At 41.8% G+C, this 14306-nt stretch overlaps 1 protein-coding gene across 1 annotated transcript; it reads right to left on the reverse strand.

Annotated features, from left to right (window-relative positions):
• Window positions 1-263: 263 nt before the first annotated feature.
• On the reverse strand, window positions 264-11020 carry LOC119480432 (oxygen-regulated protein 1-like). Its single transcript, XM_037756630.1, has 4 exons — window positions 10831-11020; window positions 8684-9338; window positions 7212-7359; window positions 264-6835 (listed from the first exon to the last, which is right to left on the reverse strand). Exons 2-4 carry the CDS (start codon window positions 9326-9328, stop codon window positions 345-347), a joined length of 7284 nt encoding a protein of 2427 aa, XP_037612558.1. The 5' UTR covers window positions 9329-9338; window positions 10831-11020; the 3' UTR covers window positions 264-344.
• Window positions 11021-14306: the final 3286 nt, after the last annotated feature.

Genomic DNA, 14306 nt, shown 5'->3' on the forward strand with positions numbered 1-14306 from the left:
GGAAAGGGAGGAGTGAGCAGAGGGGTACTCAGTTGGTTGCAATCTGCAACCCCACCACTAGATGCCGCAAAAATCCTACACACTGTCCCTTTAAACAAGGAGCATAAACTGACAAGTTGATGACAAGCTCTTAACATACATGGTAAAATATGAAGGTTGATCCATTGGCTTGTAACACATTCTGCAGTTGGCTTGAATGGGTTTACATATGATCGTGTGTTATGCCAAGGCTATGGCAACATCAAAATGTAGGCACCAAAGACATATTATGTATAGCCCAACAATGTTCACTTATTCAGACAAAAAAAGTCCTTGTGATTTTGTGTTAAAAAGCTAAAATGTCCTCATAGGATGGGACAATTCTGACCACAAAAATTGTAAATTATGTCCAACATATCAGGCTCCTGCATCCTTCTGGCCATAACACCCTGACCTTTCACAGGCTGCACTACTACGACCTCGCCATCAGGTGCAGGCTCTACCAGCGGGTGCACTTTGTTATCCTTCATTTTAAAGTCAGTAACGCCAGCGCCAGGCAACTTGCCATTCCTCTCCGCCCACGTCTTGGTGTCCTCTGGATCGTCTTTTGTGTCTGTGATACTGTCACTATTTGCAACTGTGTTGATCTCGTCCTGACATGCTTCTGAGTCGCTCGCATGGGGCAAAGAAAAGTAGGTGCACTTTCTTGAAAATGACGCCTTCTTGTCTTCCACTTCAGACTTTGAGCTGAAGAGGGAATACGGGGCGTCCTCCTGTGTATCGTCACACATGCTTCCGCCTTGAGGAGAGTTTGATAAGTTTTTGTTTATTCCGACCGGGTCTGAAACGGACTTTCTGATCAGCGCGTTTTCTCGAAGGAGCCATTGTTCATCACCGACAGGGACGCTGTCTTCAGGTCCGACTTGTACATTAAAAGCAGCGCATCGTGCCGTGTCCATAGCATTAGTGGAGTTGAAGTAGGACAATTCAATTGCTTTGGCTATGTGGAAAGGAGAGAAAATGCTTGTATTTTCTTTCTTTTTCTCTTTTGGCGCAGATGGCGGCCTTTCACTCGCTTCCTCAGCATCTTTCTTGCCATAAAGTCTCTCAATTGTTCTTCTCACGAGTCCTTTAGTGATGGATTTCCGTGCCGAGTCATCTTCGCCGCTAGACAGCTCACCTGAAGTCTGAGACTGATACCCGCCACTGGCTGAGGTTTCTGCTCTTAACTCAGTCCGCTTTGATGCGTTCGGGCTTGGGAAGCGTCCATGCTGGATTTCTGTGGCACTCTTTGCCAGAAACATTTCCCTGATGGATCTGACCCTGTTGCCTTCAGGCTCTGTGGTTATAACGCCACTGGAGTCGTAGCTGAAAGATAAAGACGACTGAGGAGCCGATCGGGTGCCGGAAGCCGACTGAGATGTGGGCGATTCGGAGGGTGAACCCTCAACATCCGACTCAAGTGGCGTACTTCTTTGTGAGGAACGTCTGATGGCAGAACTTCCTGTTGTTTTCTGGGCATCAGCAACTTTTTTGTCCAGAAGAATTACTCTCTCCGCAACAGATTGGGATATCATTTCTTGAGATTGATGCTTTTGTTTTTCCACAGCCTTTTCACATTTTGTATCTTTAGACTGTGTCACCAATGCAGGAGCTTCCTGATATTCTGGCTCTTCTATATATCTGTCCATATTGGCATGTTCGTCCTCTGAGCTGGACTCTTTTTCATTGTAGCTTGAGTTGTTGATCTGTTCATCTTCAAACTTTGCTTGCTCTACCTCTACATGTTCATCACAGCTGCTGTGGTCGTTCCCACTATCCTCATCTGCACTAAATCCATAACTCTTTGTTAAACTTCTATTGTCTTTTTTGGTATATGAATCCTGATTTTCTATCAAATTGCTTCGATCCCCTTCTTCATGGCGGTCCTCATTGTCTGAGCTCACTATGTCCTCCTCCTCTTCTGTCTCGTTTATCAAAGACAAACCTTTTTTAATGTGATGCCTGTGATCCAGAAGATGAACATGGTGTTCTTCCTCCTCTTCCTCATTGCCGGACGACGTTTCCTCAATGATAACCTTTAGTTTCTTACATCCAACCTCAGACTGCTCTTCATCTGAAGACGGATCATCAACGTCTGATGTGCTTTCGTCTACACTCGTCCCCGTACAGCTTGCTTCACATTCAACCTCTGGTTCATCTTCCTCTGACAGAGACTTGTGTTGACTATCCGGGCTGGATATTCTTTCCTTCCCTCTTACATTCACTTCTACATAGTAATCTGAGCTTGGTTTCTTCACTTCTTCCTCCTCAGAGTGACTTTCAGGGTTGGACAGGTCCTCACTTTCCCTGGTCTCCTGTTGTATCTCAACTTCTGGTTCTTCTTCTGAACTATGTTGCTGATCTGCTTCTGATACACTTTGCTTACAGCTCTCGTTCTGCTCTAAATCTTTAGTGCCACTTGACTTGTTCTGCCCTTCCTCGTCTGAACCTGACTCGTCATCATGGGTAAGCTCATTCTCCTCACAGTGCAGCTGATTACCTTCCATGTCTTGCTCCTCTGCCTCAGAGGTACAACTGTCTTGTTCAAGACTTTTCTTGCTGCTAACTACTCTGTTCATTTTAGCATTTTCTTGGTTTGATTTCTCTTCAATGTGGCCTTGCTGCCCATCATCTTTTTCAAACATCACTGTGCTATAAAGCTGCCTTTCTTCAGGTTTATCAATAGGTTCAGCTGGTGGACATTTGGCCACACCATTCTGCCCATTTAAGCTGTCCTTCTCTTTAGTGTCTTTAGTTATACTTGGTTGTTTTGGCTGGTTGATATCTGTGAATTTTTTAATGATGGAGCTCACATCAACTTTCTCGTCTTGAGTAACATCCCTGACTTTAGCGGCATCTTTTGCAAAGAAATTGGATTTCTTGGCATCTTTTGGTTCCACTTTTTCAATCTTTTCTTCATTGTCACTGTCACTTCGGACACCCGCTGAAAGAGAGGTCAATTCGTCCTTGAGCTGCTCAGGAATGTCAAGATTATCCAAAATCTCATCAAAAACATTCTCATCAATGCCACAGTCGTTTTCAGAACTGGTCTCAGCTTCCTGCTCTGAATGTTTTGGCGTTGAGCTGCGACTTTTACATTTGTCGCCAAGATCCTGAAAGCCCTTCCAACTCTGCAGGAGCTGCATCGAAGCCGACTGCTGTAAATTGGCCAAACTAACTTTTAGCTCGTGGGAGTCCTCCATGCTGGCGATTTCCGTGAGAGAATCGATCATTTTTAAAGCCTCGGCACAGCTGACATTGTTTGCGTTCAGCTCATCCATATTTTGGTTAGTTAGGCCTTCCTTTAGGGTCATGACGGACAAGAATGCCAGGAGAGCTTTAGATGATGAGCCAAACGTAGACGCCACATGAGAGGAGAAGTCAGGCAGGCTGTTGGACTTTTCCAGACATGATGGACGTTTGTTCTGTGTGATTCGTCTAATTGACTTTATTGAGTAGCAAATCTTCTCAAGCACGGGTTTCATGTTTGGCTGATTTGCAATGTTTAATGGCTGTGGTATTATTTGTGTTATGGATTTCTCTTGATCTGGCACCTTATTGTCATCACTCAGCTCAGCTTCCAATGGCATGAGAGCTTTACAAATTAGTGTTTTGTCCAGTTCAGCTGTTGATTCTATTGACTGTGGCGTTTGGCGATGCTTTCTTTGGGATGATGTTTTCCTTTGTGTCTTACTTGTTGGCTCTAATGCATCGTCTGAAGAAAGCGACCTTCCACTTGACTTGTGTCTGACAGGCGGTGACACCATGTCCAGAGACTGAGAATATGGAGACCGTCTCTTTTGTGATTTAGGTCTATAAAGCTTTCTCTCAGTGTTGGGGCTAGCATACGGTGTTCCATGTCTTTGTTTTCCAATATTTGGTGACGTAGTTTTATCTTGAGGGTGGTTATGTAATGATGATAATTTTGGAGAGTTATGAGGAATTTCGGAAGAGAGTTTCTTGGATGGACTGCTCATAAGTTTTACATTTTTCACCAAGGGTTTAGGTGACTCTTTTTGAGTTAAAATTGGTGTTTTTGTCTCTTTAAATGGAAGATCGCGTGGTGTTGGAGCCTCACTTGATAAAATACTGCCTGGTGAGATTCTCTTTTCAGATGCTGAACTAGTAGGAGACGCAGAAGTACAACATGATGGACTACTTTTCATATTTAACATGCTGTAATTCTCTTCTGGTGGGGTTTCACTCGACCGATACGTCCCGATTGAACAGATGCCGTTTGACAGCACATTATCACCCGCTATGTTGATGGATGTAGATGATGTGCTTGTCTCTGAAGTGGCATCACTACATAAAGTATATTTATCCAGACAAGCCTTTCTGAGAGACATGTTCTTGTCAAGAGATGTATTACTGACCAACGGGGCCCTTTTAATGGATGGCGTTCTTGGTAATGGCGCTTCCCTCTGCGTGGAAGGAATGTCACTTTGAATTGATGTTGTCATTTCCGTTGTGTGGTCGGTAGGTGATGCGGCCTTGTCAGATGTAGGACTGATGGATAGTGGATGATGATCTGACGTTTCACTGCTTACTGATGATAGCCTGTATAATGGGCTGCTGGCCACTGAGGGTGCTTCCATCATGTTATATTCAGTGATTGATAGCTCTGTATTTTCATCAGGTGGTGGTGGCGGCGGTAGTGGTAGCTCCATGGAAAGCGTAATGGAAGGTGTTGCATTTTGAAATGAGATTTTGATTTGACTTGATTTGTTTTCACTGTCTGATGGCATTTCTGTTGGGGTCCCATTAGTTGGTGGAATTATTTCAGAACAAAGAGGCTTTACTTCGTCTGTATTAATCTGAGCTAAACTATTTGAGTTTTCTGTGTTTGTAGTGGTTGTTTGACTTTTGGCAATTTGCTGTTTGACTGTGGTTTTCTCCATTGGTGGACCTGATGATTTGTTTTCAAAGGACTTGATTCTTTGTTTGACAGAAGCTCCTCGCTCAAGCAGTAGGTCAGTTTTGAGAGCTGTGTCCTCCTTCACCTCATCGGCCACAATCATCACGCCCTTCTTATTTTCAGACTCTCCACACCTGCCGTTTTCTGTTTGTCCAAGTGCTTGTAATTGTCTATTTTCCTCATCTGAGTAGGCTGTGGGGTTAAGATGGATTTTCTCCAGCCAGTTTTCCACATATTCATTAGTAACAGAGCTGGAGGAGTTAACAGGAGGCAGTGACATGCTTCCACTGACATCATAGGACTTGTTCTTTTTCTCTCGATGCATTGATGTCTGCCGTGTCAGTATTCCCCGTGGTTGGCTTACTTCATTGGGAGCAACATTCAGGCTGCTTTTTTCACTAGAAACTGTCTCACTCGTAGTTTCTTTCAATGCTGATGGCGTGTTTGGGTCTTTGAGAATACATTCGTCATCCGACTGTTGTGAGCTCTTTGTTGTAACGCCCCCATCTCCATTTTGTGTCCGTCCCTTTTTTATCTTCATCATGCTTTTTGCTGATTTTGATTTACTCCCATAAATTCTCTTAATGAAGCCAGCACTGGAGAAGGTTTTCACTTTCTTATTTTTCTCGGTTGCTCCTGCAGAATTTTTTCGTCTTTTCCCTGGTGACGTAAGCCGCCGAACACGTTTGTTGATCACTTTTGGTTTTGAGGACACCCTCTTATCTTTATTGACCTCTCGTGGTTGGGGCTTGTCTTTGCCTTTCGTGGGCTTTGGGAATCGTTGATGCCTCTGTGAAGGCGAGGTTGAATCAGATGTTACGGACCTGCTCTCAGCTCTCCAGACGCTAACTGACTCAGAAGCAGTCGATGGTCTCCAGAGCTGGGGTTCAAACTCATTACTGGAGGAGAGCTGTCCAGTTTCTGAAGTAGCCGGCCTGCAAAAAGGAATCCCAGAAAGGTTTGCAAAGAAATTATCCTGGCAGATCTGCTGTTCATATACGTGTAAGACAGTTTCAGTGACCTCGTCTCCACTGGATTCAATCTGTAGGACTTCAGTCATCTCTGCTGATTTGAACGTGGATACATTGCTTATATTATTGCCATCCACAGAGCCAAGTCTTCTAGGTTTGGGCACTGGTTTTCTGCTGCTCTGTTTGACCATGCAGTACTGCTCTGTCACAGCTCCATTTTCTGTCTGCTCTCTGTAGGAGTAAGAGCCAACCATTCCTTCCTGAATCCCCTCTGCCGTCACTGATTTTATGCTCTCCACAGACGCTTGCTTTTTTCTGATTTGCTTGTGCCCTGGTGTAGGAGGTCTTCTAGGAGACACAACGTCCGTCTGTACTTTGACATCACCCTCTTCATGACTATTCTCACTGAAAACTTCGTTGCTCAGCGATGGTGGATCCTCGTCATTGTTATCCCGAGTTTTGTCCTTGTTGATGGAGTCAATGGAGGCAACAGGACTTTGTAAATCCAGTGAGTCTGATTTTAGCGAGTTGCTTTCAGGCTCTGATAAATGGGTCACATTAAGCTGATTGGCTACACTTGAGCGTGCCAGAGTGGTCGTCCAATGGATTGTTTCCTCTTCTTTAATTGTAAGCCGCACCCTCATCTCCACTGTCATGCTACCATCTTGGTTCACCCGAAAGGACTTCTCAATGTCGTCCTCTGCGGGCAGGAAGCCATCCTGCCCTTCAGCTCCAACGCCGAGGCAGGTTTCAGGTGTTTCTGGCACCGACTCCAGCATACGACCTGACTCCAGCTCGATAGAGTGACCGGGTAGGTCGCATGAGCTTTCTGCGATGGAATTGTGGATCCGATTCACGATATACCTCTCCGATGAGGGGGAGAAATTTCTTGGCTTTGAAGTGTATGATCGTGACTTCTTTTTACCTTTACAGTCAGTCAAAAGAGCCAAATGTTCAAAGATTTCAGGCGAGGATTGAAGAGGATAGGCAGGCAGTTTGAAGAGGAAACCCAAGAAGCATGAAAGGAGAAGAAAGAGAAAAAAAGTTAGAAAGATAGTACAACTATTCACAGCTCATGAAGAACAATAGCCGACAGCCACATAGACAGTGTATGTAGGTCATCCATGGTATTACGCATAATATCATCGCCTCAGCACTTTCACAATCTTCATCCCATGAGAGCAGGTAGATTAATTCAGACGCACTCTGTGTCCATCAATGTCAATAAATGTCCTCATAAACTAAATAAATACCAAATGATTACATAGAGATACAGCCAAAACATTCTTATATAAACTTACGTTTTAGTCTTCTGTGACCCGATTGTTTGGTAGGATGTGTTGCTGAAGCTGGTGATTTCTGTGTGTTGTAGTTTGCATGCTTGAATGGCTCCATGCCTACAGCCACTACGGTCCCAGAACACAATATCAAGCCTGGAAGACCGTCCACCTGCAGTAGACAGAAAAACATGTCACTCGAATGGCATTTCATTATGTTAGCATATAGAATAGCCTATTCAAAAAGTTATTAACCTGGAATCTACATATGTTAGGGAATGATATAACTGCAAATTGCATGCATGTATTTGTATGACAAGTCTAAATTAAATTTATTATATGTAGGGCTGTCAAAGTTATAATGGATAATAACGCGATAACGCACATTTGTTTTAACACCACTAATTTCTTTCACACATTAACGCAACTTGCGGTTTTTAGGTTGTAGTGGGCTCAGTTTTAATGCTAGATACTGGCATCATATGAAACAAGAAAACAATTGGTACCAACCATGTCATACTAGCTTGTTGCGATGGTAAATAATGCTCCAAACTTATGCTAAATTTTGGCAAAGAAAAACTGTTATGGTCATTTTCAAAGGGGTCCCTTGACCTCTGACCTGAGGATATGTGAATGAAAATGGGTTCTATGGGTACCCACGAGTCTCCCCTTTACAGACATGACCACTTTAAGATAATCACAAGCAGTTTGGGGCAAGTCATAGTCAAGTCAGCACACTGACACACTGACAGCTGTTGTTGCCTGTTGGGCTGCAGTTTGCCATGTTTTGATTTGAGCATATTTTTTTAAGCTAAATGCAGTACCTGTGAGGGTTTCTGGACAATATTTGTCATTGTTTTGTGTTGTTAATTTTTTTCCAATAATAAATATATACATACATTTGCATACAGCAAGTATTTGCCCACTCCCATGATGATAAGAGTATTAAATACTTGACAAATCTCCCTTTAAGGTACATTTAATTTGCGATTAATCACACTTAATCATGGATAATCATGCGATTAATCGCAATTCAATATTTTAATCGATGACAGCCCTAAATATTTGTTAAAATGGCACCTTGCAATACCAGCTAGCTCTGAATTCACAGTAGGTCCTTGACCTAAGGCCTTACAGTGCAGTATCCCAGAATGCCTTTCTCCGTATTAGGGAGAGGTTCTAAAGAAGATTAACACTTTCTCTCCTCATGTGACGGTTATTTAGAGGCCAGGTTCAAGCCAGTCCTCTGTGGGGTGATAGTGATGCTACCAAAACCTAAAACTTATATATTTGCGATGTATTTAAACAGATTTTAGGGGAATGTAGATTTTTTGCACTCACAGTATGTTAATCATACAACAGGCTTTCAGTTTTCTTTGATTTCTTGGCTTTAGAAGGGAAGGTTTAGTGAATATATTATGGTGTTTTTAGTAAGTTGTCAGTCTATAGTGTTTGCAAAATCCCATTTTCTTCTTAAAAATGTATTGGACACTCACACGTCTGCCATCAGTTGTATGTAATTTCACCACATAGAACTGGATCTGCTCTGAAATATATTCCAGGACGGACTCAAAAGTTGTTGTAGTCCTCTTGTGAAGCACCACAGAGTGTTTCACAGTGGGTTCGCCATTGCGAAAAACCAGTAGCCTCTTTGGTGTGCGCACAAGCGCCGGCTTCTGCTTGTGGATGTTCTTTCCGGGGAAAAACCTGGCCTTCTGCACGGTCCGCCGCCGGGAACTAGGAGGCCTGGCGTTGTACCAGGGCGGCAGCTTCTTCCTGGCCAGTGCCAGGTTGATGGGTTTCACTTTACGACTGTCAGAGCAGATGTAGGATTTACCATCCTCCAGTTCGTCCAAAGTGTAGACCGCATGAACCCCCCGGGGAGTGGTGATGTTCCTCACCCCAAACGGGAGGGGAACCTTTTTAGAGAGGCTGTCCAGGAGAGCGTCAAACGTTTTAAAGGTGCGGTTGTTGATGACCATGCGTAGGCCATTGAACTGGGGATCTCCACTTTTGTAGAAGCAGACCCTCTTCGATAGGATCGGGTCGTTGATGCCTGGGTGGCGTGGGGTGCCAAAGGTGTGCCCACTCCCTAACGACTGTTCGGGGAGGACCCTCCGAAACCCCGGCTCATTCATCATCGCTGCTTGGCTGGAAGGGGAGCAAACGTAAAGAATTAGATCTATCTAGTAGAAACATAAAGGTTTCTTTTTTTTCCACTTTACACTTCCCAGTTGAGGTTCTGTATGGTAGACATAATGATTGTAAGAAAGTGTTTCATCATAGTCTGTCATCATCCTGATGAGCTCACCTGTGCTGCTTAGAGACAACTAGGCACAGGTGAGCTCAATCTGAACACAATCAGCGCTCCTATAACTAGGAGAGGAGGAGGAAAAACATTTCTCTGTTTGCCCTGCTACCAGCCAGACCTGTTCCCGTTTCATCCAGTGCATCTAAAATACACCACTTGATGATATTAAAGGCGACGTTCATCTATTATAGAGTCCTTTTTTGGTGGAATTTCATGGCTCTCTGTCCCTGATTGTGGTTACCTCATGTCCGATACTTGAGTGTCCCTCGCCAACTCGGTCACCTAAACAATGATGTTTCTGATTGCTTAGTAGAAAAGAGTCAATGGTGAGAAGCCCCAAAAGGTTGCTCAAGTTGCTTATACACATAAAACTTTACACATTCTAAAGTAAACACAGATATTGTTTTGTCCACTTTTATGAATATATAAAGAAAAAGGTATTAAACAGTCTAATTGTTGGTCAGTGATGCAGTAACACATAATCATGCAAAGAGTGGTTTGGCAAGTTTATGAAAAAATTATCAAAAGAGACATTTGCGTGTCTACTTCTGCAAATTGGGTCAACACACAAACATAAATTAACAGCTGAATGAGGTCTTGCAAACATATGTTGTTTACTTCGTAGAACCATCAGGTAAATGACCTGACTTCTGGGAAACCTGCCATGTGACTTTCATCTTCAATTATTTAATTACCTGGCTTTCAACAACACAATAGAGCACTTAACAAGTGATAGAGAAATGTTTGACAGATTATTCTCTTTTACTAGTATTTCTTTTGTCATTATAATTATAGAATAAGAGAATGATGTTATACTACATTTCAGTATTATGATTTTAATATAGAAAATGTATGTTAAATGATTCAAAAATGAATATGATCTATGTAAACCGATGTTTCAAAACACTTCAAATCAATCAACATTTTTTGAATATTGATTTGCAAAATGATTGTACATTTCACATGAAAAATTAAGTGATAAATTGCAGAATATCTTTATTTAAAGTTTGATTAAAAATAATCAAAATTGTGATATTTAATTTTAATAGTTAATAATAGGAATTTTAGATGTATTAGATAGAAGTAGCAGCAGCAGTATTCGTTTAATTTGTTAAATGACTAACATTACATTATTTTTTTCATAATCAGGAATAAATATTTGTAGTAATTGTTCAAAACAACAACAAAATCAAAACAAAAAAAGATTTGGTTAAAGATTTATGGTCATGACATTTCTACCGCTGTAACATAAACATACAGATTATAACCGGAGGCAGTAAACAAGCAAATAAATACACAAAAAAAAATCACAGGATTTCAAAGTAAACTCACCTACGTCGTCGACATCATAAAATTCCCAACCGTTTTGAAAGGATCCATGAAATGTTATTCCGTGCTCTACATGATGACTGCTGTTGAACTAACTGCACAGCAACAGTTTATTTCTGGAGACACCATCCTGGTTAATTTGCTTAATCTGTGCACAAAGTTAATCTCCTGGTGCAAGTGCACTGCTTGGAAATCCTCTTCGGAAAGGTGTCACACCTGATGTACGTAGAGCTGTCAGAGCAGGGCGAAGAGGTGGAACAAGGACCTGAGAATCATTCATCATACACTTTATATGTTAAATAGGCCGCAAACACATTTATATAAAGGTTTATTGACAAAAGTGTTTTTTCACTAAACCGAAACAATTTCAAAAACAAAAACAATCCTCCTAAATTCACTCTTTCAATGAGATACAAGTGGACTTAAACTAACACAAGTTTGAGAGCGATTTAGATCATTTGCATTACAGTATAACAAAGCATATTTTAATGTTTTTTGTACTTGTTTTCCTCTTTTTTTGAGACTTAAATAAGCATTGCACCTGTAGCAGGTTACCAAACTAAAAGGAGAGCAGTGTTTTCTCCACCGGTGGCAGCAGATGGTAAATTGGCGTCCGGTTGTAATATTCGTGCAGGGTTGTAATCTCATTGAGGACCTCTTTAGATAATAAGGATTAAGGAGCTCTTCATCTGACCCTGGACCCTTAGAGAAGAGCACCTGTTTTCAATGAAAGGAGTAAACATTCACCTTCTTAATAATAAATCAGATTATAAATTATTAAAGGTCTTATTGATAACATTTTTATGTAGATGAATATTTCAAAAAAATTCCACAGAGTCTTTAGAAAAGGTGCTGTATAAAAATAGGGCTTTTCCTAAAAAGAATTGTTGTGAATTAATTATTTAAAAAATGTTGGCGGGTCCAAAATGAATGTTTTGTTTATATCTGTGGAAGATATCTGACGTTCGGTTCCCACTTCTAACAAGGCTTGTGAGCCAATAGTATAACAACGTTGGTATCTCTGGGTCATCAGTGTGGAAAAAACGGATAAATGGCTGAGATTGACGGTTAGGTGCCTGGCAATGACTTGTTGTGAAGAAAATGCAATGAAACCGGGGAGGGAGAATGCAACATCTAGTGGCTGAATGTTATCAATAGCACCTTTAACTTATATAGTAATCTGAACAGATACAGGGCATGTTAGTATAAAATGAAAATAAAAATGTAAAAATAACATTCCTTTAATATCAAACACACATGGAGGCGTACAAAAATACACAAAGAAAAGATCGTTCTAGAAATACAATTAAGTTTAGCAGGGTAATGGAGTCCAGTAGATTAGGTTGAACCGTATTACTTGGCATTAGCCGGTCATGTTTAACCATATCATGAGTTGCGTAACGGTTACCAAAACTGTCCTGAATCGAGTCTATTTCTGTCGTGAAAGGGATTAGTCGACCATGGATGACTTCATTCCACAGTAAACCTGGGGCTGAAGTCGAGGAATCAAAGGAATATACAAACGTTATCGGGTTTCAGCTCGGTATAAAAAGGCTAAAGTGATGACACCGTTTAGTTTTACTGCTGTAAAAATATCCCAGGTGTGTATGAAAGAGACGATATGTGCTGTAGGAAAGAATTCCTGCTGAGCCCGAGCAGACGGAGATTCAGGAATGCCACAGTGCCTAGCCCATGACCTGTTCCCAAAACAACAACCAGCACAAAAATGTGAAAAATCCTTTAAAGGAAGCTGGTGGGGGGGGGAACAATGGAGGAAGCCCTCAGAGTAAACAGGTAGGCCCGAAGCCTGCATGCCCCTCATTCCAGCCCTCCGCTCCAGAGATAAGAGACAAATGTTGAAACCAAGCGGGGTAAAAACGGCTGGTCACACTGATACAGCAGCACGGATCCTGCCAAACATACTTCCAATCAGTCTGAAAATAGGCCTGAAGCTCTGCACTCTTAGCAGCATGGCAGGTAATAGCAACAAATGTCTGAAGCTCCATTTGTCACATAACCCTCCACGTCACAGAGTTATAACGAACCAGCTGGTGATATGAATACTGTTATTTTCCCTTCACATGATTACACGTGAAATCACACGCCGCCATGACAGAGATATCTGTCTCTGCGTTCCGGGTGTATTGTCACCCCTGCCACGCTCTATTTTTAAGCCCTTGCGCCTATACTGCAACTAATTGGCGCCAAGTTAGATTCAAACCTATGCTGTTAATGGGAAAAAATGTGTGATATGTTTTGGCCCTCGTCCCCCTTTCTATATTTGGCCCAGCGTCCTCCATGCAGCTGCTCCTCCAGATCTGTCTACTTGTGTTCCCATCAAACACCTCTCTTCAGTCGTCATATATTGCCTCAATTCGAGAGGCGAAGAGTGCAGAAATACATTGGTGGTTGCATAGAAAATAACAGCAGTTTGCTGTGATGTTGTGCCACGTTCAGCCTCTGTATTGTCATTTGAAATATAAAATGCCCAGCTTGTTTTGTAGCCATTGTAAGAACTGGTTAAAATTCCAAGCATTGCAGCTGTCAGGAATTCAATTATAAGTGATACAGCTGCACCAACAGCAGTTTTAAACATTCATTTTAATTAAAAGCCAGGCAGCTAGCTGATCCTGCAAATATTTTAAACTTAACTTGCACCTAAAATCTCTATTCTTCCAGAATTTTTACAAAATAACATTGATAAATTCCTTTTTTCCTTTGAGGGCAGTTTAATGTGAACTAAACTTGGCAAACGTTGCACCAAAAATATGCTTACTATTCAAAATTCCATTCAAGTTACATGATGTTGTATATCTTTTTTCCCCCGGTCTTAACTTCCAGTGGAATTCCCAGATTTTGAATGAATCCCTGCCAAACAGCACTCACACTGTAAGGTCACGCCACCGCCCGTCCCCTCCCCTCCAAAACCCCTCGCACAGCAGTCAAGAGGTCCCCACCCCGTCCATTTTGAGCGCTCTGTATCAGCTGTGCCAAGCTTTTAATCTGCCTGGTGACATCCCAGTGTTTCCTGCATGGGACAGAGGGAAAGATAAGCACGCTCCTCTGTGCGGTAAATCACTCCGCACTCCCACTCGTTCACTGATATGACCATTATTCAATTAGGCTGCACTCAAACTGACCACAATTCATGGTAATTACAATCAGACGCTTGGCGGTTGTTTTCACATCATTTTAATTTTCTTAATCGCTTTCTTCTTTTAACAGCATTTGCTTTAATTGTTTGACGGCAAACATTAAAAGAATGTCTGTTATTGCCAGTGAAGGAAAGTATTTGAGCACATTTTGAAGTAATGTACTTGTTTGGGGTACTTTATACTTTATAAAGTAAAAAAATAAAAAGTCTAATTACTCTGCAATCTAAGAAATGTCAACACAGAGAGACTGATACAAATACAAATACATTTATAGTCTGTAAAGTTGTGTTTTTTTAAGCAGCATTAGCTGAATACACCTCATTT

This window comes from Sebastes umbrosus, chromosome 21 (assembly GCF_015220745.1).
Source record: "Sebastes umbrosus isolate fSebUmb1 chromosome 21, fSebUmb1.pri, whole genome shotgun sequence".
NCBI lineage: Eukaryota > Metazoa > Chordata > Actinopteri > Perciformes > Sebastidae > Sebastes > Sebastes umbrosus.